This window comes from Accipiter gentilis, chromosome 25 (assembly GCF_929443795.1).
Source record: "Accipiter gentilis chromosome 25, bAccGen1.1, whole genome shotgun sequence".
Taxonomy (NCBI): Eukaryota; Metazoa; Chordata; class Aves; order Accipitriformes; family Accipitridae; genus Astur; species Astur gentilis.
The window spans coordinates 6,508,299-6,528,131 of record NC_064904.1 but is presented as its reverse complement, the minus strand read 5'-3'; the positions used below and the strand labels follow the sequence as shown (position 1 = coordinate 6,528,131).

Below are 19,833 nucleotides of genomic sequence, written 5' to 3'. Positions count from 1 at the left end.
ATACTTATATCAAACACGTAAATGTTTGAATATTTGATTATAGCTCAAAAATGTTTTTTTTTGTTCTTACACAGTTCTAACTGTAACTGGATATTCAACTACTAATACAAATCGCTCCCTCTGATGTTACAGAGAAAGCAGAAGTGTGAGCATAGCACTTTCTGATGACAGTCTCTCAAGCTGAATCACGCCAGAGCAGAAAGGTGCAATTGGTTTAATGTGTCTCTCCCTGCACAGGTTTTAGCAAATCTGGCTTGTTACCTTCCCAAATACTTTGCAACTCTCTCACCATTTCCTTGCCCTGGATTCCCCCTCAGAAATGAGGCCCACTGGGACATTCATATCCATATTTCCAAGGTCCCTTTGTAAGAGCTTATACAGTGCAGGTGTCAGCATTGCAAAGGAATGTAGCTACCACAGCCAAGCGAAACTGGTTGATAAATGTTATCTCCCTTTGACCAGCAGAGCATCTGATAAAAAGAAGGCCTTGTTTTTGTTAATGACATTGACTCCATCTGCTGTGCTGAAAATGAACCCACTCCAATGGTTTGGTTTGTCTGTTAAGAGACAACACATTACTTCAGGTTCTTATTCAAAGAATTACATCATTTTTATTCAGAAAGAAAGAGCACCTATTCCTTAGAGACATAGGGCTTTATATTCAGTTTGCTACTGAAAAACAGCTGCCGCCATTAGTCCTCTCTTGAAATAGGGTGCCTTATCAATCTGACCAAAAGTTATTTAAAGATCTCCTTCATGCCTGTTTGCTCAAATTCTGTTTGTATGTAGCTACTGATGGCTGCCCACTTGCATGAATTTCCTCTTTCCACCTTTACTCACAAAACATCCAGACTTCTATGATGCGCTTTCCAGGAATTATCTTAGACCATTAGTGTCAAAAGCACAGTGGTATCACAGTCCTCCAGTGATTAGCCATGGTGTGTTTCCTGATAGAATATGCTCCATTCTCTGGCCTGATGAGGGTGCTGTGTATTCAGCTAATCCATGATGAATTTTGCCTTTGCAGGTATTTAGGGTGAGGGTGGCAGAAACAGTTGTGGGGAGGCTTGCCAGGAGGTCTGGGAAAATAAAAAAAAGTCTGGCAAGAGTTGGAGAACATGGATACTGAGGACAGAAGAAAGAGACAAGATTTCTTATTCAGTGGGAATGACAGAATAACTATTTCTACTTCACCTTAGTAACAGCTTCTCCTTTTTTCCATAGGTTTTTAATACAAGATGAAGACCACATTCTACATGAGTTTGCTACTGGCTGGGCTTCATGCTGTTGCCCATGGTCAGCTCCCACCCAACCACCACAATGGACATGATCCAGATGAACCTAAACACCACATGCATCACAGAGTTGAAGCAATTGCTTGCCTTAAACTAGTGCCAAACAATGCTGACTTTGCATTTCAATTTTTTAAAGAGGTTACACTGGAGGCACCTAATAAGAACATTTTCTTCTCTCCTGTAAGCATCTCCACTGCATTTGCAATGCTGGCCTTAGGGGCTAGATCAACCACTCAGACTCAGATCTTGGAAGGACTCGCCTTCAACCTTACAGAGATTCAGGAGAAAGAGATACATGAAGGCTTCCACAACCTCATCCACATGCTGAGCCATCCTGAGAGCGGGGTCCAGCTTAACATGGGGAATGCCATCTTTCTAACAGAGAAGCTGAAACCATTAAAAAAGTTTTTAGATGATGCCAAAGTTCTGTATCAGCTGGAGGCTTTCAGCACTGACTTTTACAATCCCACAGAGGCTGAGAAGCAGATCAATGATTATATAGAGAGGAAAACACATGGGAAAATTACTGATTTGGTCAAGGACATGGATCCACAGACTGTAATGCTTCTGGCTAGTTTTGTTTTCTTTAAAGGTAAGTCCTCTAGGATTCGCATTCACGTTATTCATTCTTATCAGTGGATCTAATGTCAGATACTACATTTGGAAGTTGCTCTGGAGGAAAATTCAAATGCTCTTTACGGGGCCAGAAGAGCCCCTAATGGCACACTGGAGGTGGTGGAGAGGTGGTAAGACCCTGCTCAGCATGGGGAGGCAGTCGGGCACCACACAGGCTTCGTTCTCTTTGTGGTAGCCGTGGGAGCTCTGCTCCAAGCCACAGCCTCTCATGCAGCCTGAGCTTGCTTTCGTGGGTTTAGCCATAAATCCGATTGCTCTGTGTTCTTCTAATTTTCAGTGAAGGCGCTGAGACGCATGCATGACCTAATCCTTTTAATGCCTGTCTTTAAAAGTATGCATGATTCAATGGCCTAATTTACTAAATTTTCCTTTTTTTTTTTCCTATTGGGGTCCTTTATGTATCCACACTAACATATTTATATACGGAAGAAGCTAGTGATGAACAGGGGAGGACATTTTAAGGAACAAAGTGGAAACACAGTGCATTTCTGATGTGGGTTAGATGATGGGCTCTTAAGCCTGACATAACAGCACTCAGATATGAGATCCTACGTTAATTTTATCTACAAATTGAGGCTTATGATTAAAGTCAATAGACATGAAATACAGACAGTATAGGAGTACACAGATGATGTCAGGAAAGCCCTTAAACGACAACTTACAGAAAGGCCACGTAGATGACCTGAACAGAAAAGTAGTGGTAGGCACAAAGAAAATGCCTAATTAGTTCATTACCAGCATCTGAAAAATAAAGTGAAATTGGAATCAGATGCACTCTTTTGACCAGGTAAAAGATTCTTGCCTTACTGTGATACACATTTTAAAATGTTATGTTTGAAAATTCTGAATTTAACAAATGGAGGAATAGGTGAATATTATTACTAGTTATATAAAATTCAATTTATGATGGGATGGGACATGGGATATTCAGTTGCATTCTCCTTCTCTGTATCAGGCAACTGGGAAAAGCCTTTTAAACCAGAGCATACCGAAGAAAGGGAGTTCTTTGTGGATGCTGAAACCACTGTGAAGGTCCCTATGATGCACCAGACGGGCAGATTTGACTTCTATTTTGATGAAGAGCTGTCATGCACTGTGGTACGGCTTCATTATAATGGGAGTGCTACTGCATTTCTGGTTCTGCCACCAAAAGGGAAAATGAAGCAGTTAGAGCAAGCTCTGGTCAAGGAAACCGTCCGGAAATGGTCAGACCATCTGTTCCAGAGGTAATCTTCTGCCAGTCAGCTGCAGCAGCACTTGGATTTATAGTCTTTTTTCTTTTTTGGGGAATGCAAACACTATGAACTTGCTGATTCTGGGAACTGAGTGGGTTATTTTTGGTTTATGCGCCCTAGCTGTAAAAATCTTGCAGCTGATTGGTATTTTACTGCTCTCTTGTTGATGCCTGAGTGACTTGCTGCTCCCCCCACGAGAGTGGAGACCATCCTGATGGGCTCCCAGGAGCCCTGAATGGCAAGCCTAGACTGGCGTTTCTAAAACAGTCCATTGACTGAATGGGAAGGTGGCAATTCTAAGGCGAACCTCCTATACTGAGGTTTCAGCTAATGTGTTTTACCTCTCATATGTCACTGACGCACCATGACTCAGACATATGTCTAAACCTTAAATAAACCATAACTTAAACAGTTTGTAGTAATGCATACATACGTAATATGTTCTACACAAATATCTTCCTTACAAGAACCAGTCCAGCACTCAGTGATTGTTAGAACAGGCTAGTGATTAATTGTGGGTGTCCTGATTTTCTGGCATTTTTGTTTTGAAACTATAAAAATCTAATGAGGTTCTGTTAGCTCCTACCATTGACACTAACATCAGCTAACGCGTTTTACAACCTTGTTTGTCTGGGAGGGAAGAGATCTTAGCACCCGTAGATGAGTAATACCAAGTTAATACGTGCCTAATTTACCAAGCTCTGCCCTGATTCAGAACTAATAAGGCTGTGCAGTTCACACCCATGATTCTTGGTGCATCATTATAGAAATGCCAGCACAGTTAATAAAAACATAATGAGTGGCAAATTGGATATGAGCTAATAATGTGATACCTCAAATACGAAAAATAAAAATGTATAATTCTCAGCTGCAAAATCAGGAAAAGCCTTGTCTAAATGACTTCTTGGTGCAAGTTCCTTCAGGATCAACATCAGAATAAGTTCTTCATGGGAGAGGCTGTGAAAACCAAACGGCAATTTCTGTTCTACTATTATGTTGATGCCAGTGCTAATACACTTGGTCCCATCATCTTCTAGTGCACTAGGCAGTATCACATAAAGGCTACAGCAGTGGGGTTTGGATCCCATCTGTTTTGCTATTCAACCCAAGCTGTCCTCAGGGGAGACAGCAAAAGACTTGAGGTACCTAAAGGGTAATCACTGCAGTAGGTGACTTGGAGGCTCTGAGGATCCCTAGACGGTGCATGAAGAGAAATCCAACAGAAAGCATACTAAGCGGGAACTGCCTACAGATAGCTCACAGTCAAAGGTGAACTTGATCATGGCCAGCCCAGGGGAGGAAGACAGTTAAAGGATAGGTTGTCCAAAGGTGCAGGCAACAGGGCACAGACCTTCCCTGGAGCCATGCCAAATGCCACAGTTATGCCAAGAACACTGCTTTGCTTTAAAGTGCTGGGGTTTGCCACAGTTATCCCCATGTAGACTCTGTCTGTGCCCCACTTCAGGTCTCCACCTGCTTGAGCAACGTGGGCTGTCACCTCCGCACCTCATCTTCTCTGGCTGTAAAGAGGGGCTCTCATTACCGTCCTCCTTTGCAGAGTGCTCTCATATTTGCTGAAGCAAAACACCAGACACATATTGATGATGATGACGATGACGATGATGAAGAAGAATGACAGTGCCTGTATTACAATGAGAAGCACCAGCAATTGAATTAGTGCTCGTTGTACACTCAGGGTCAAGCCCCCTGGGGTTTGACACTCATGAGAATTACATAGCTTTCTCACCCTCAGTTACCTCAGTGAAAAATCCTTCTCACCACCTTCTGTGTTTCTCTTCTACCTAACAGCCTGCTGAGCCTCTACTTGCCCAAATTTTCTATTTCTGGGAGCTATGAAATAATGAACACCCTTAGCAAGATGGGAATTGTGGATGTGTTCACTGACCAGGCAGATCTCTCTGGCATCACTGGCACCCCAGATCTGAAGGTTTCCAAAGTAAGTCCATGGCTATTGGCCCTCTCCTTTCTTTCATGAACATGCAGGAAAACCCCTCTGTAGTACCAACCAGAAACAGCAGCTAAACATAGCTCCTAGCTTCCCAGCTTGCCTGCAGCTGGGCTCACTCTGGCCTCAGCCTGCAAGCTTACAACAGGAGTTTGGCCCTTGGTGACAGTGGAAATCAGATTAGTTTGCTGCACATCTGTTTTTTCCAAGACTGGTATCAGCCAAGATTTCTTGGGCAGTATCTGGAGCATGAGAGGAACATCAACCCCCGGCTCCTTGAGGAGAGATGCTAATGGTCCTGAGCACACCACAGCCTGTCCTCCCACTCTGGAGACTGAGTTTCAGAGATGCAGACAAACTCTTACAAGTGGACCCTCCATCCTTCATCCAATCTTTGGGACAGAGGAAAAATAGTATGGGACTTTTTTTTTTTTTTTTTTAGGAGATTTCTGTAGCTCTGTCCTGGTCCTCATTTAAAGCATCCATGACTACAACACCACAACTCACATCTCTGCTGCCTCTACTCACTTCTCAGTGGATCCTCCAAAGCAGGGCTGCTTTAAAATGGGTCTGATTCATCTCTCAGGTGACTGTTGTCTGCCCAGAATGACTGTCTGTTTTCTTTCTTCCTAGGTTGTACATAAAGCTGCTCTGGATGTTGATGAGAGAGGTACTGAGGCAGCAGCAGCAACTGCTGCTGAAATACTGACATTGTCGCTTCCTCCAACCATTGAATTCAACCATCCCTTCCTCATGCTGATTTTTGATAGAGATACAAACAGTACACTCTTCATAGGAAAAATAGTTAACCCGACTATCACTAGCTGAATTGGCATATGAATTCTGCTTGCTATTACTGATTAAAGATGTGAAACTGCATGACGTGATTTATTTCCATTTGTACCAGCTTAGTATATGGTTCTTTTTTAGCAAAAGTTTTCATTCCATGCCATTATCAAAAACTGTTGGTATTGACCATGACACTTGCTTAAGAGGAAGCAAAGAAAATGTTTTAAATTCAGCTAGCAAAGAATGCCTTTTTTTACTTGACTGAAAGCCAAGGAAAGACCTAAGATTTGCCAGCATTCAGAGAGAGACATTTGTATTACAATGGAAGACTCCTGCTTAATACGTAGTTGTCAGCCAGAATAGCAGATAAAATGATTAACGCTTTTGCAAACAAAGCAGAAGTAGTTGTAATTTACCATAAGTAAGTAAACAAGAGATGGGAAGAGTTGGATCAACAATGCAGGGTCGCGGAAAACTGAAGCTTCTAATGGAGGCAGCACTGGGAATGTGAAAAGCTGTCTTCAACATAGAACCTTTTATCTACCAGAAACCTTTTACCATTTTCAAGATTAATCTAGCAGCAAATCTTCCTGAGTTTCTTGCAGCTCAAAACAGGGCAGGAGGATCAAATCTGCTCTTGAACCTGAAGACTTTCAACCATGTATTGCCAATTCGACGGACTTAGATAGCCCGTGCGAGTAGCTGACTCCTCACACATATATCCATCAGTGGTCAGAAGGAGGATGTAGCTGGATGGGCAGGTGAGGTATTTGGATGGCAATTACACAAGCATACTGTCAGCTGAGATTTGTGGAAAACTTATAATGAAGGTCTAGAAAATTGTAGCTATTTCAAGTGCTGTCCTTTTATGGCCAAAAAAGTAGGTAGGGAGCACCCAATAAGCAGATCGCCTGACCTAGGGAGTGGCGGCAGGCACCCAGGTAGGACAGCTGGAGGACTGGCCAGTAACTGCTTTCAATAGAACTGCCTTGGCAACAGGTACCAGAAAGAGCACAGTTGCCCCTTTCTTCCCTACAGTTGTGTGTTTTGGAAGGAGATGAAATGGTGTCATGGCATCAGGAATCAAGTTGGGAGCAGTCAAATGGCTTGGGAAGCTAACACAGCCTCAGCAAGGTCTTTTGTGCCCTCTGTGAAATTAAAAGCAAATGTAATTTTGTCAGTCTGGTGCAAAGCACGGTCTCCCCTTTCACAGTCAAAAGGAAAGCCCCCTTTCTGCTCTGTGTTCCTGGTAAAAAGCTCCTATTAGCTGTCATACATGGTGCTTGACAGCATTTTTTGAGTAGACATTCTCTGTATAGACAAGTGTATGATCAACTCGCATCGATGGCAGGACTCCCAGTGAAAGAGATACATGTGCACTACATCATTTTCCTGGCTCCTTCCTGCACTTACCTCCATCTCTTTGTGTGGCTTTGTGGCCTGACATCCACACAGCAATAATTTATAAGGCACCCTATCTGACTGTGCAGGTTTCTTGTCTTCCTGAAATACGACTGCACAGTGCAGCATTCATAGGGACAGCCTTAGCCGTTATCACCCCTATTGTTAACTTCTGTTAAAGAACAGGCATTCAGCAAAGCAACAGTAAAACCTTCAGGGATGAGAAAGCTCAAAGACAGATCCTTAGCTATGCATTGAATTCCCTAGAGTCGCGCCAATTTGCACCCGTTGAAACACTGACATAATTGATTTTAGTAGAGTGATCCTCAGTTTACAGCAAGAAATGCAGAAGAAACAGAGGTCCCAGATGCACAGATACCTGTGGCAGCTGCAAGACTAAATATTGCTCGCTCCCTTGTAAACCATTTTGGAGTGGATGGAGACTTATACATAGAAATACAGCACAGTAGGAGGAAAGTTGTCCCCATGTGGTTCTGAGAGAGATTTGAAGATCAAGAGAATCCCTCACATCAGCTAAATCAGCTTTTGCAGGCTGTTAATCTGTATTTTGGGAAGGGGACTCCTTTCTTTCCTACCCTCGGTATCTTGGTGCTCTCACAGACACATGCTCCCTTCAGAAGCAGGATGCGGGAATTCTGTTTTCCTCCCATATTCCAGTAAAATGAGCCCACAGGGCTGCAGGAGGGAGGTGCAGGGGCAGGCATGCTGCCACGCAGAACTGGCACTCCACAGCTTGTGCTTCTCCTCTCGCTGCATCTCCTACATGATCTCTCTGCGTTTGTAAAATGTGTTGGAGAGGTTGCAGGGACGGTGAGTGACGTGGTACGTCTGTGCTGGCCATGGGAAGACAGAGCGGTGGCGATGAGGGGTGTCTGCTGTTCTCACAGGATTTCCTGCCAATGTCAAGATCGGCGTCCGGCAGCCGTCTGCCAGACTTGCTTCATCAGGCAACAGCTCCTGGTGTATTGACATCGTGCTGTGATTTTCCACTGCAGGATTTGCCAGAGACAGTGTTGAAGAAGACGCAGGCACCACACTTAGCACAAAAGAGCAGCAGACAGCTTGCTCCCTGCCTACGTCCGTGCTGCGCTGCACCATTTGTTATGTGGCCCGTTCTCATCTCTCCCCCCCATCCACCAAGTCCCACTCTCCTAATCCTGCTCCCGTCGCCGCAAGCAACACCAAACAGATTTTCCCTATTATGCTCGCTCTTCGCGTTTCCTCTCCGCACCAGATCTTTTTCACAGCCTCCCACTCTTCCTCCTGCAGACTAACATTTTATCCCTCCCACCCGCCGGTGCCGTTTGTTCATGCGGGAGGTGGACGCTGCCAGCTCAGCTGTAGCACCCGCCCCACCGGCAGGTCCTGCCCTCCTCCTTCCCAAGAAATGGAGGGCGGGAGGGCAACGGGACTCCTTGCCTCCTGCAGACCACCTCAAGGGCACTCACAGCAGAGCGGGGAAGGCTGGGCAGAAAGGCAGGGCTTCGGGCCACTGAGCTACTCCCATTCGGTGGAATGGGCAATGTGTGGATACAAACGAGCCAGAGGCACGTCTCGGGAGCAATTAATGACCAGGTTCATTAGCCGTTGACGCAGCTAATGAGCGTGGGGATGGGACTCACAGCTGCGCTTGCGGTGATCCCAGGTTGGGGTGACCTGGTTGTCCCCTGGCCAGGTGGAAAGCCCCGTTTCATTGACTGCACCAGGGCCACGCCATCAGCTGTAGCCCGACAGCCTTCAAGTGCTCCAGGTACCACGTCCCAAGACTGCAACAGCCTCCCCAGCTCACACGCTGCTCTGGAAGGAGACGTTTGGGGTATGTTTTGCTCTTTTCTCACCATCGTCCAAGGCTGTACCTGGAGGAAGGGAACCAAAACTCCTCTCGCTTCCCACCCCACATCCTTCAGCCCCCCTGCGAAGAGGAGTCAAGGGAGAAAATCCCCATTTACACTTCAGACAGTTATAATCTGATAGCTCTTGCTCAGCATGAAGAAAGACATGGCTCAGCATAACATTTAGCCTTGCAAATACACCAGTTCTGTTCCTTTTAACACAGCTACCTGCTTTGTGTTAAACTAACAGCACAGGCCTCGGGTCTTTGCACTTGTCAGGCTTTGCTTGGACTTGTCCTGGCCTGCCTGGTGTTTTGTTTTAGCTTCCTTGTTTGTGACAGTAACTATCCAGCTTTATATGATTGTATGGTAGAACATTTGCATATTGTTACAAATGTAGCTATTTCTGTGACTAGGAGATATTAAGACCAAGTATTCTGCATAGAGTGAAGTGTCTATGGACCTAAAATGAAAATGAAAAATGAGGGAGTACAGGCATGGCAGGACAATAGCAGGGGAATTGAGAGTATAGGCACAGGATGATACTGGAGGCCTCAGGGCTATAAACAGCTCAGCAGTGTTCAGTTACAGACCATCAAAGGATTGCAGCCTTGGGAGCCGGGTAAATCCAGTTTGGGGCATAACTAGGAGAACAGAGAGTGAGTACCCAGTGTATGTAAAACACAGCACAGGTAGTAAACTCTGGTGTAATGTAGACCTGTGAACCAATGAAGGAAGAGCAAGGGGTAGAGCATGCGAGCAAATGTATAAAAATGACCCCAAGCAGACCCCAAAGCACAGAGGTTGCACCCACCACCCTCGTACTCCTCCTAGCAAGGATGCGGGATGCGGCCGTCCTGCAGTCCCCTTCCCTTAGGGCTGAAGCCATCGACCAACGAAACCAGTGGGGCAGAGAAAGGGTGAGCATAACACCAGAGAATGGGGAAAGATCATAAAAGTTTGTGTGTATTTATTTTAACTATACATAATCTGAACTGGAAGTCTCAGTATTGTAAACAGACTTATAATTCTTGGGTAAGACTGTTCAGATTTTAAATATACTACTGAAAAATTCTCATCTTTGCATACAAGGCATGGTCTTTTTTTTCACCATAACAGGATTTTGAGTATAAGAAATTGGTGGGAATTCAAGCCACCTACTCTGTTACTTGTGTGCAAAAAAAATCGGTAATATCAGCAAGTGAATCCCCTGCCAAAGGACAGAAGAGCCCTATTGCTTTCTTGCTTCCTATATGCAACATGAAAATACCCCATATAGTGCAAGGTAATCTCTGAAATGAGTGGATCTGGAGGAGGAGCATGACCAGAGTCCCGGCCTTTCAAGAAGAGACAGTGCTGCCAGAAAACATAGTGCTTCCCCTGACTGAGACTCAAGGTGGGGGCTGTTGCAGACCACAGATGTGAACAACCATGACTAATACCTCACCTGCTCTCTATCTTTGTAATTACTGCAGGATGTCAGAGATGCTGAGCAAGACCCCAGGGCTGCGGAAATGGGAGCTTTCAACACGGAGGCACTAGCACCTGATACCCTACAACTGTCTACAGCTTCTCTTCCCTCTGCCAAGCGACACCTCAAGAGCTGACATACCACTTGCAATGAAGTATCAGTGACACCAAGACCTGTCCAACCCCTGTCTTTGGCAAAAGAAGGCGGCAGCGGGTGAGCAGCCCCAGGGTGCACAGAGGCTGCAGCACCAAAATCCCCCTTCCAGCAGTGAGTCAGAGGATGCCAGCACCCACGGGGAAGCAGAGAACGTGGTGCACACAGTGCCCCAGCCATGGGAGGATGATCCTGGAGGTTACTGAGAAGGGAGGGGCAGCAGAAGCCCATGAAATATGCAAGAGGCTCACATGTGGCCACATCGGGTCCAGCAAGGGAGTGGTAAAGCTGCCCTGGATGCGAGCTTTTGTGGTATTTGGAGCAGGAGTACATCATGGGTTTAGCCAAAAGGCAGTGTTTTAGCACAGGATCAGCTTCACAGAGTGATACCAGTGTCCCAGAGGTCCCTTCTCCCAGTGCCTAGGCGATGGCACACAAAGAACTGATGGTTTGGAAGGAAAACATCCCCCCCCCCCCCCCCCCCCCCCAAACACCCTTTTGCAGTCAGTCAGTGAGCTCTACCAGCTGCTGAGCGCTTAAAACCTTGTGGACCAATATGAGAAAAAAGGCAAAAGTTGATGCAGGAGGAGGAAGAGGGATTCAAGGCAAAGAGACAGCCCTGGGTGCCAGCCAGGTCCCCATCCTCCCCCAAGGACCTTTGCCTGGCCTGCCCTCCCATCAAGCCCCCTGCCACGTGGCAGACCACAGGACTTCCAGCTGTTCCCCACAGCTGGGCAGCAAGACCAGTGGAAGGCTGGCATAGGGCTGGCCACATCACGGAGGGACAAGATCTGGGCGGCTGCAGAGAGGAGACCCTGACAGCCCCCACTCCCTCTGGGTGCAAGGGGACACCCCCAGGCAGGAGGCTGTCACCCCCAGCCCAGGGACCTTCTGGGTGACCACTCTGGGGCTAAGAGGCTCCCCTCCACTCTGTTGAGGTGGTCAGAGGAGACCTGCCCCATGGACAGCAGTTCAAACTGCTTCCTTAGTCTGGAAACCAAGGAAGGCAATACAACAGGCATCAGTATGACTCCTTTTCCTTTGCCTCCTTATCTTATCTGATATACTGATACTCTGTTATTCAGTCACTAGATATTTAGCAACTTGACCAAAACCACCTTTTTCTTTTTTACTTGGATACCCATAAGAAGTAAGATTTCATCATTATTTATTCTGTCTTATCTTCAGTAACTGAGCCAGTCAGCTACAGATTAGTTGAAGGCATCAGCATGCCTCTACTCACTGACAAGGTGAAATCACAGCTAAAAATTCTAGTAGGTTGCTTTCTTCACTGTTACACGGAAAAACTATTTAAAAACAAATCTTCCCAGCTGTGAATGACTGTGGCTGTTCTTCTGTGACAGCTACACAGAAGTTACTGTGGAAAAATCCCTGTGTGCTCATTCACGTGTGTCAAAATCACTGCTCCCAGAGTGCCCAGCCTCTAGCCAGAACTGATGTTGAAACATACAGTTTTGTTGGTGTTGCGGCACTGATGACAGCCAGCATTTTTAAGGACAGCTTGTTGCAGGCCAGATGGAAACGTGGTTGTGCGGGTTATTGGTTGTAGGAGACCAGTGTGAGAATCTGGTTGTGTTTGTGATCGCTCTCCAGGCAATCTGAGCATATGAATTTGAAGCACTTGTGTTACAGCTTGATCTAGTTCGATCCACTATTTTATATCCCTGGGTTTGCTATGTTTTTTTACACAGAGAAGCTATTTGCCTGCTAAATGATGCAGCTGAGAGATTATCAGACGACCTAGTGTGTTGCAATAGCTGGCTTCAAAGTGAGGGAGATAACTGTTTAACTAACGTAACATGTTTGGCCACAGGTAAAAGTCTAGTGTGACTTAATATTTGTATAATATCCAACACTTTAACAAAAGCTTTAGCACTATATACTAGAGGGATTTATTTGTCATATATTCTCAAAATACATCCTGAGCTCCTCATACAGTAGTGGAGAAAGGATACACTTCTGGAGTGGCTTTGCAGTGGAAATGAGCTCAGCCTGTCACGCTGGGCGGTGAGGGCAATGCTGTCCCATGTAGCCCACCAGCATTGGTCAGGGAAGCCTGCCTGACTCAGCATGCTGTCTTCCCAAACAGGCAGAACTTGGATGCATTTTTCTTTGTGAAGTTGGCTTCCTCTGGTCACAGAAGGAAAACTTGCTATTGAGTCCAGATTTTAGTGAAATACAAATGCAAAGTTGAAGAAACAAAGGGCGTGTTTAATCTGGCGGCTGCAGAAAAGCCACCCTGGTTAGCACGGGAGGTTAGCACGGGCTGCTTCTGACCATGGCCACCAGGACTGGCGGTGCTGGGGCTGAGCCTGGCTATGTGCGAGGCCACTTGTGTTGGGAAACTGGGGGTATCCCTATGGTGAGGGCTGAGCTCAGGTGGAAGGAGCCACGGGGTTGCAGCTCCCAGCCTCACTGCCAAGTGGAGAGCCACTGACGGTGATGCAAGAGCCCTGGTGTCATCTACCCCGTGCCCCTGCCTGTGCTGCCCTTCCCCGGCTAGCACAGACAGGGACGGCAGGGGAAAGGACAGACTTCCATGAAGCTGGAAGTCTGAAGTCAGGAGTGTGTGCTTGCTGCCACATTTGGAGGCACAATCCCCCCTGCAGAAGAAATACTAACTTCCAAATGTCCCCTTTAGCCTGATGCGAGCAAACCGCACATTTTTAGGGTCTGACAAATGGGATCACCATATCATTGCAGAATCAAAACCAGACACTTCAAGACAGCCAGTACATTTTGTTTCAGCTTAGTTGTGCTTACCACACATATCATACTGTAACCAATGCTGGTAACGTTTACCAACACACGGCATATCTCAATGGCTCGTTAAGCATTTCAAGAAGAGGCGAGTCTCACACTATGCAGACGGGGAAGTGACCAAGACTGTACGACAAGGTAGCACAAAATCCAGACATTTTTGAGATTACTGGGAGACTGTGATGACAGCACTTATAACAGAGGGTTCTCCCCAGCTCAAATGCATTACTGTTGAGATTACAGAAGGAATGGTGGGGCTTGAGACTCTGCCCCCTCCTGCCTGCTTCCCCCCACCGCTGAGCAGTGCTGGTGCTGCTTGATAAAGCCAGCAGGGCCCCCATGGGTGGACTGCGCTCCACCGAGGCATGCTTTCTTCTCAGCTTCCTTCCCCAGATCGGCCCTTGGGCTGACAGCGATTTGCAACCATTGCTGAGCAAACCCTGGCGAATGGGCAAAGGGACACAGCCCAGGTCCTGCCAGCTCTGCACCTATTTACTCAATGTCCTGGCATTTGGCTATGTTCAGTGTCATTGTATTTCTTTCCTACAGATACATTCACACACAAATGCACATGCACATACACTCATTTTTGTTGTATGTTTGGGGTCACAAAAGTGTTAGCCGCTGTTATAGTTAAACCAAATGACTATAGGATACTGTGGCTAAGACACTCAATGCACAGTGGAGATTCTATGAGAAGCTAGCTTATATCTCTGTTTTCCAGTCTCTCAGGGTATATTTAAGATAACCTTCATGTTTGCATTGCAGCAAGCATGCTGACTTTGCATACTTCTTCCAACCCCATGCCCTGTTCGCTTGATTTTAAACTAGGAGATAAAACTCTGGGCAAAGACTCCATTGCATGGCTTATTTTTCTTTTCAGCAGAACTAAAAAAGAGAAAAGGCATTTAGTTTTCATGAGTGCTTAGGGCCAAATTTCCAGCCTGCTGGCTTCAACTTTTGCTTTTGCAACCTCATCTGTTAGAGCTTGTTTACTTGCAGGCTTCCAGTATCATGCTGCAGACTGGCCTCAACACCTGCATCTATCACATCTACTTGAACTACATGTGCTGTTACCAACATGAACTGCAGCATATGCATAATTATTTACTAAATTGGTCCTTGCCTGTGCAAGGACAGTTAAACCCACAGCCTGCTCAGTGAAGTAATACTGTTATGCCATTGTACAACTGCTTCATACGGAGACTGTTTATGCCACTTCGCCCGAGCAACACGAGCTGCCATACCAGTATAATTGCTCCCACAGGGTGTCTCTCACTGGCTCAGCTCGCAGTGAGAACTCAAAACCCATCACGCCATGGCCAGTTTGGGCACGGCTAGGGTAAGAGCTGCTGTGTAAGTCAAGTAAGCATGGGAGTCCCACAGACACAGGGTGGGCAATGTATCTACTCCTGTGGTGCTAGCTAGCAGTGGAAGCTGTGAGTTTTGCAAGTCTTCCCATGTTGAACTTTGGTCAGAAAGGCAGAAACAGTTGCACTGATTTCCAAAATTGTATTTGATGAATAATTCCACCTTCACATGAAGATTGTATGCACACAAGAACAAGGTTCTGCTATGATCTAAAGGATTAGGCTAAAGCAATGTAGTTCTAGAGTGAGAATGTTCTATACAGAAACTTTTTTTCTGGCCTAAGACATCCTTTTAAATTTGTCACTTGGCAAAGAGTTTAAGCTTAACCAAGAAGTCACTCTTATGCTGGAATGAAAGTCCACACAAAGATTTAAGTTAGTAACATTTTCCCATCACAGTTCCACTGTATTATTTCCTCATGTAGACAGCCCTACTTCTGTTAAATTTTACTGATACAATGGTCATACTAACATACCCACACTGAAAAGACTTAATTTTCCTCTTTTTAATACTGTGATGATCTGTACCTTACAGTTTTCTTTCTTCAGATGAAAAACATCAGGTCTCTATTTTTCATGTTCTCTTTAGTGCTTCCAATGTGTCTGCTAGCAGATGTCCCTCTTCTGTAGCCCACCATGTTACACATTACCTGGGAAGAACAATTCGATCTGGTACACAGCAGCAGGAGTCTGACCATCTGAGCACATCGTCATATACAGTCCACATTACTCATATACAAGTCTAAGAAGGAATTAAGACCTGATGTCTGGAGCATGTTAGAAGCAAAGACATTTGCCTACACAGTACGACCTGTATGGAGTACAGGCAAGGTGGATTATCACTGAGTCTGACCTACCACAAGTATCAAGGTAGGTCCAATGACTATATTCTTACTGTAGAAAGGGACTGCAGAAGATACTTGTGTCCAAGCGTAGATCTTCCAATGCGTATTATGGATATGATGTGCCTAAGCTATAAGATAACTAAGGTCAAGCTGAAGATACGAGTTTGGGTGTCAAGTGCATGAACCACGATGCTAAAGCGCCCTCTTGATACAGAGTCCCCAGTTTCATGCTATTACTGCACTGGTGTTCACAAGAGCACTTGTTTTCTTGTTGGTCAGAGAGAGCAAAGTCTTGTTAAATATAGCCACTTGCTCAATAAAATGTAGTTGAAATACCATATTCACCCTACTTTTACCTTCTGCTAAATAGAAATGTTGGCTGACAAGGAGTCTGACCACAGGACTGGCTGTCCTTTAGAAGGACAATGACTGGAACTTGAAGACACCACTGCTCACTGAAGAAGAATGGGTGGTGAATTGTAATTTAAACCTCCTGTCAATGCAAATGCTTCCATGCTTATTACAATGCCAAAAAGAAAAATGAATACCTCCATCAAAGGCAAATTATATGATGCAGAAATCTCACATTCATTCTATAATCAGCTGCTGACCAAGGTTACTATCATTCAGTATGGAGTGACTTCAGTGGGATCCAAAAATTGTTTCATTATGCAGGGAGCAAAATAGGTGCTTTCGATCAAAAATGACTAAGAAGCAACAACTGAGGATGCTAGATGAGGCCTTCTGGGAGGTAAGATGGATGTCTTCAGTGTGTTCAGGGACTTATTCTGATCTGGCCACAGACCCAGGAAGTATCTGAAGTAAGACTGCTCCCACGCTGGAGACACCACTCTCTTTAAAGGAATATATAATACAGTGTATTACAGGCTTTTAAATGCTTCAATTTGGCACAAAATCCTGGCTGTAGGAGACCAGGAATCATTCCAAGAAAAGGCATATAGAGCAGTGCTGATACTGTGCTTATGGCTGTAGCACAGAAGAGCAAGACTAACCTACAGCTGAATCTTCACAGAGGCCCTGACGCTAAAGGTGCTTTTAGCTGGTCCATGGTCCGTGTCCTGTGGGAACACAACTTTCTACTCCATGTGAGTCAGAGTCCAAAGAGACTGCATTGCCAGTGCCAACCACATGGCAAAATGCTGTCACTAGCCAAGTAACAGACCTTGAACGGCCAGTTTTACTTCATGGATTGATGAATCTTGGGCCAGGTTTTGAGCGTCTCCAAAGATGGTTACTATTTCTGAGCACTGTTCAATAAAGTCTCAGTTTCCTGCTACCTTGATTGTCCTCCTTTTCTTCTCCCCTCCTTTCAGCTGTCCTATCACCCTCTCTCTAGGTGTGGATACTTATATAAAAACTGCTCAGCATGAACATACCTCTAACAACTACTCTTTGTTATCCAGCAAGTGAATATCAAGGTTTCATTTACCTCCAACACACTGATGGGCCTAACTTACCAGCATAAAAACAAATATCCAAAAGCAAACCTATGCACTTTTTTTTTTAATATATATAAATAGTTATCTGGCCTACGGAGTCAGTAGAACCTGGTTTCCATAATTGCTCTGGTGTGGATTCTCTGATGTCTAGCAAAGACAAGCTTATCAGCTCCTCCCACAGTGCAGGCTGTAAAAGTGTCTCTGTCCTAGATCAGGTCATTCAACTTCATGAAATTTGTAGGACTTTGGTATGTTTCAGACCTTTATCAGTTTGTCAGATTGGATGCAAAAAGAGCATACTTTCAAAATATATAAAATAGAATGGAGAGAAGGCAAGAGACAGAGACAATATAACCTGGATTTCCTTAAGAAAACCAAGCTGAAAATTCACTGAGTTGCAGGTGCAAAGTTGGATGGCACTTCAGCCAGAAAATATCAGGAACTGTGAAGAGCAAACAAATGCTGCCATGGTCTAAAGGAAACCTCTCAAAAGAACTATAAACTTTTCACCTGGTTCCTATCAGGAGTGAGATTCATGCATTTTCTCCATTTCCCAAATAATTTTTCTAATATAAATGTTATTCTCACTAGCAATGTATGTGCATCCTTAAAAAGTTACATTTCAAAGATGAGTAAGGTTGCTAAGTGACATTAGTGCTTAAATCAAGGAAATGAATAATTAACACCTCACATCTGGCACTGCCCACATATTAAATGTGATGTTCTTATGAAACATAAAGGAAACCATATCTGAGTCCCCACACATCTCATAGACAGGGGTTGCTGTCCATTTAATTATTTCACTAAATGTTTTTCCTTATGGGAAAGAAACAATGGAAATATTAGTTACAAATTTTCAACTAATAGTGGATTTTTAGTATAGTATGTCTGTTTCTTGAAAATTAATATTACATATATAATTGAGTGATAGACACAAGTATCCAATGTCTCTAGCCTTACATTTGAGACTGACCATTATGGATGTCTCTTGTATGTAGCGACATGTAATTTATTAGCCTTTTAACTCAAACTCACAAGAAATGTGCTGTTGCCATATGACTGCTTCATATGGTATTTGAAGAAAATGTTCATGTCTTCTTAAAGATTTGTTTATCTGCCTTAGCTTCTCCACTTTAGTTTTATTATTTTCAGGTAAACTCAGATATCATCTTCAAAAATCTGAAGAATCCCAAGACCAGCATGCAGAAATGAATAGAAGCATACGGATACTGACTTGTCTCATTGAAGACCAGGTAAAGCGCTGAAGCAGTTTAAATAAAGACAGCAAGTCCTGTATGAAAACTAACCCTTGTTTAAATACTTTGTGAAAGCACAGCTCGGTAGATACATACTTTCTCTAGGAAGAAGAATTGCTTTTGAACACCCACCACATGCAGCCTGCAGGAAGCCCACACTCAAGCCATAAGAACTAGTACCAGACCTGTAGCAGGTTACTGTATTGACATCCATGTTTAAAGTGAAAAAACCAACCAAACAAAAAAAACCCAACCCCACAACGCAAAGCTCTTTGCCAGCCACTCTGGGCAATGTGGATAACGCTAACTTACACTCATTTGGTACTCAGTAAGCCTCAGCCCATTTCACAAGTGCAGGAGGGCATGTTTTGGTTGTCTTTTACAGAGGCCAAAGTGCAGAGATTTCTTCATTACATCAGGTAATTGCTTCAGGCCAGACAGTCAAAGATAGTCTGGAACTCAACTTGATTATCACAGCAATAACGAGACGCATGTGCAGTGCATGTAAACATGGAATTTAGATAAGGAATAGTGGGAAAATACATAATATTCCAAGTTCAGGTGATCAGAAGTCATTGATGTCAATATTTTCTGCCACTTTGAAGATGCAGTAGTAAGGCTTTTTTTCCCCTTAGACATACCAATCTCTTAGACACTTTGCAATTCCTACCTTTGGAGTTTATTTTTTTCAGGAATTTAAAACAGAAATGCATTTGCATTTCACATCTACTAGAGAAAATTTGAGATGCCCTCCCAGGAGAACAGAAATATCTTCCTGTGCCAGTTTTTTAAGTTTGTGTCTCCTGCCAGCTTAAGTCCTGCCTCATGATGCAAACTTAGAAAGGCACAGAGAAGGGCACATGTCCAAATACACAAAATTATCCTCCTTCCCATCAGAGAAATAAAGGTTCGGATGACACCTGCTGGCTCCACAGGGACTAGGCAACACCAACCACCACTGCTGCAGCTCTTGAATTCTTGTAAGTAAAAGCACAGGCCAAATAAATTATTGAGAATGAAAATGTTCCTGCTGTGAGTCAGAGAATCATAGGAAACAAGGCTGGGAGACTTTAAAACATCATTTACTCCATCCCTTGGAATAAAGCAGGATTCGTGCTACTATCATCATGCCTCATGGATGATTGTTTTACCTGTTACTGAAAATTGATAGTACTTCTCTGGACACACAGTGTTTCATCATTTTTGCATTCCCTATAAAAGCTTCCACAGTAAGATGTGCTATTAACAGACGATTATAATTTTATTTGTTTGTTCAAGGACAATTAGACAGCACTTGACTCTGAAGTTGAAAATATGAGATA

The 19,833-nt window shown here is 44.4% G+C and overlaps 2 protein-coding genes across 4 annotated transcripts in view; one reads left to right on the top strand and one right to left on the bottom strand.

Annotated features, from left to right (window-relative positions):
• Nucleotides 1-694: 694 nt before the first annotated feature.
• PPP4R4 (protein phosphatase 4 regulatory subunit 4) overlaps nucleotides 695-19,833 on the bottom strand; it is a 106,925-nt gene continuing 87,786 nt past the window's right edge. For all 3 annotated transcript variants that reach the window (XM_049828774.1, XM_049828777.1, XM_049828775.1), the window contains one exon: nucleotides 695-1,079. In XM_049828774.1, the coding sequence (XP_049684731.1) occupies nucleotides 995-1,079 (85 nt within the window). In that variant the 3' untranslated portion in view covers nucleotides 695-994. The remainder of the gene's footprint in view (nucleotides 1,080-19,833) is intronic.
• On the top strand, nucleotides 1,206-6,011 carry LOC126050645 (alpha-1-antiproteinase 2-like). Its single transcript, XM_049828802.1, has 4 exons — nucleotides 1,206-1,887; nucleotides 2,887-3,157; nucleotides 4,976-5,123; nucleotides 5,766-6,011. The coding sequence occupies exons 1-4, from the start codon at nucleotides 1,239-1,241 to the stop codon at nucleotides 5,958-5,960; spliced, it is 1,263 nt and encodes a 420-aa protein (XP_049684759.1). The 5' UTR covers nucleotides 1,206-1,238; the 3' UTR covers nucleotides 5,961-6,011.

Excerpts from the sequence above, each read along its gene's own strand:
- LOC126050645 (XM_049828802.1), top strand. The coding sequence starts at position 1,239 with ATGAAGACCACATTCTACATGAGTTTGCTACTGGCTGGGCTTCATGCT. Across the intron at positions 1,888-2,886 it reads TAGTTTTGTTTTCTTTAAAG|GCAACTGGGAAAAGCCTTTT; the intron begins GTAAGTCCTCTA and ends TCTCTGTATCAG. Across the intron at positions 5,124-5,765 it reads CAGATCTGAAGGTTTCCAAA|GTTGTACATAAAGCTGCTCT; the intron begins GTAAGTCCATGG and ends CTTTCTTCCTAG.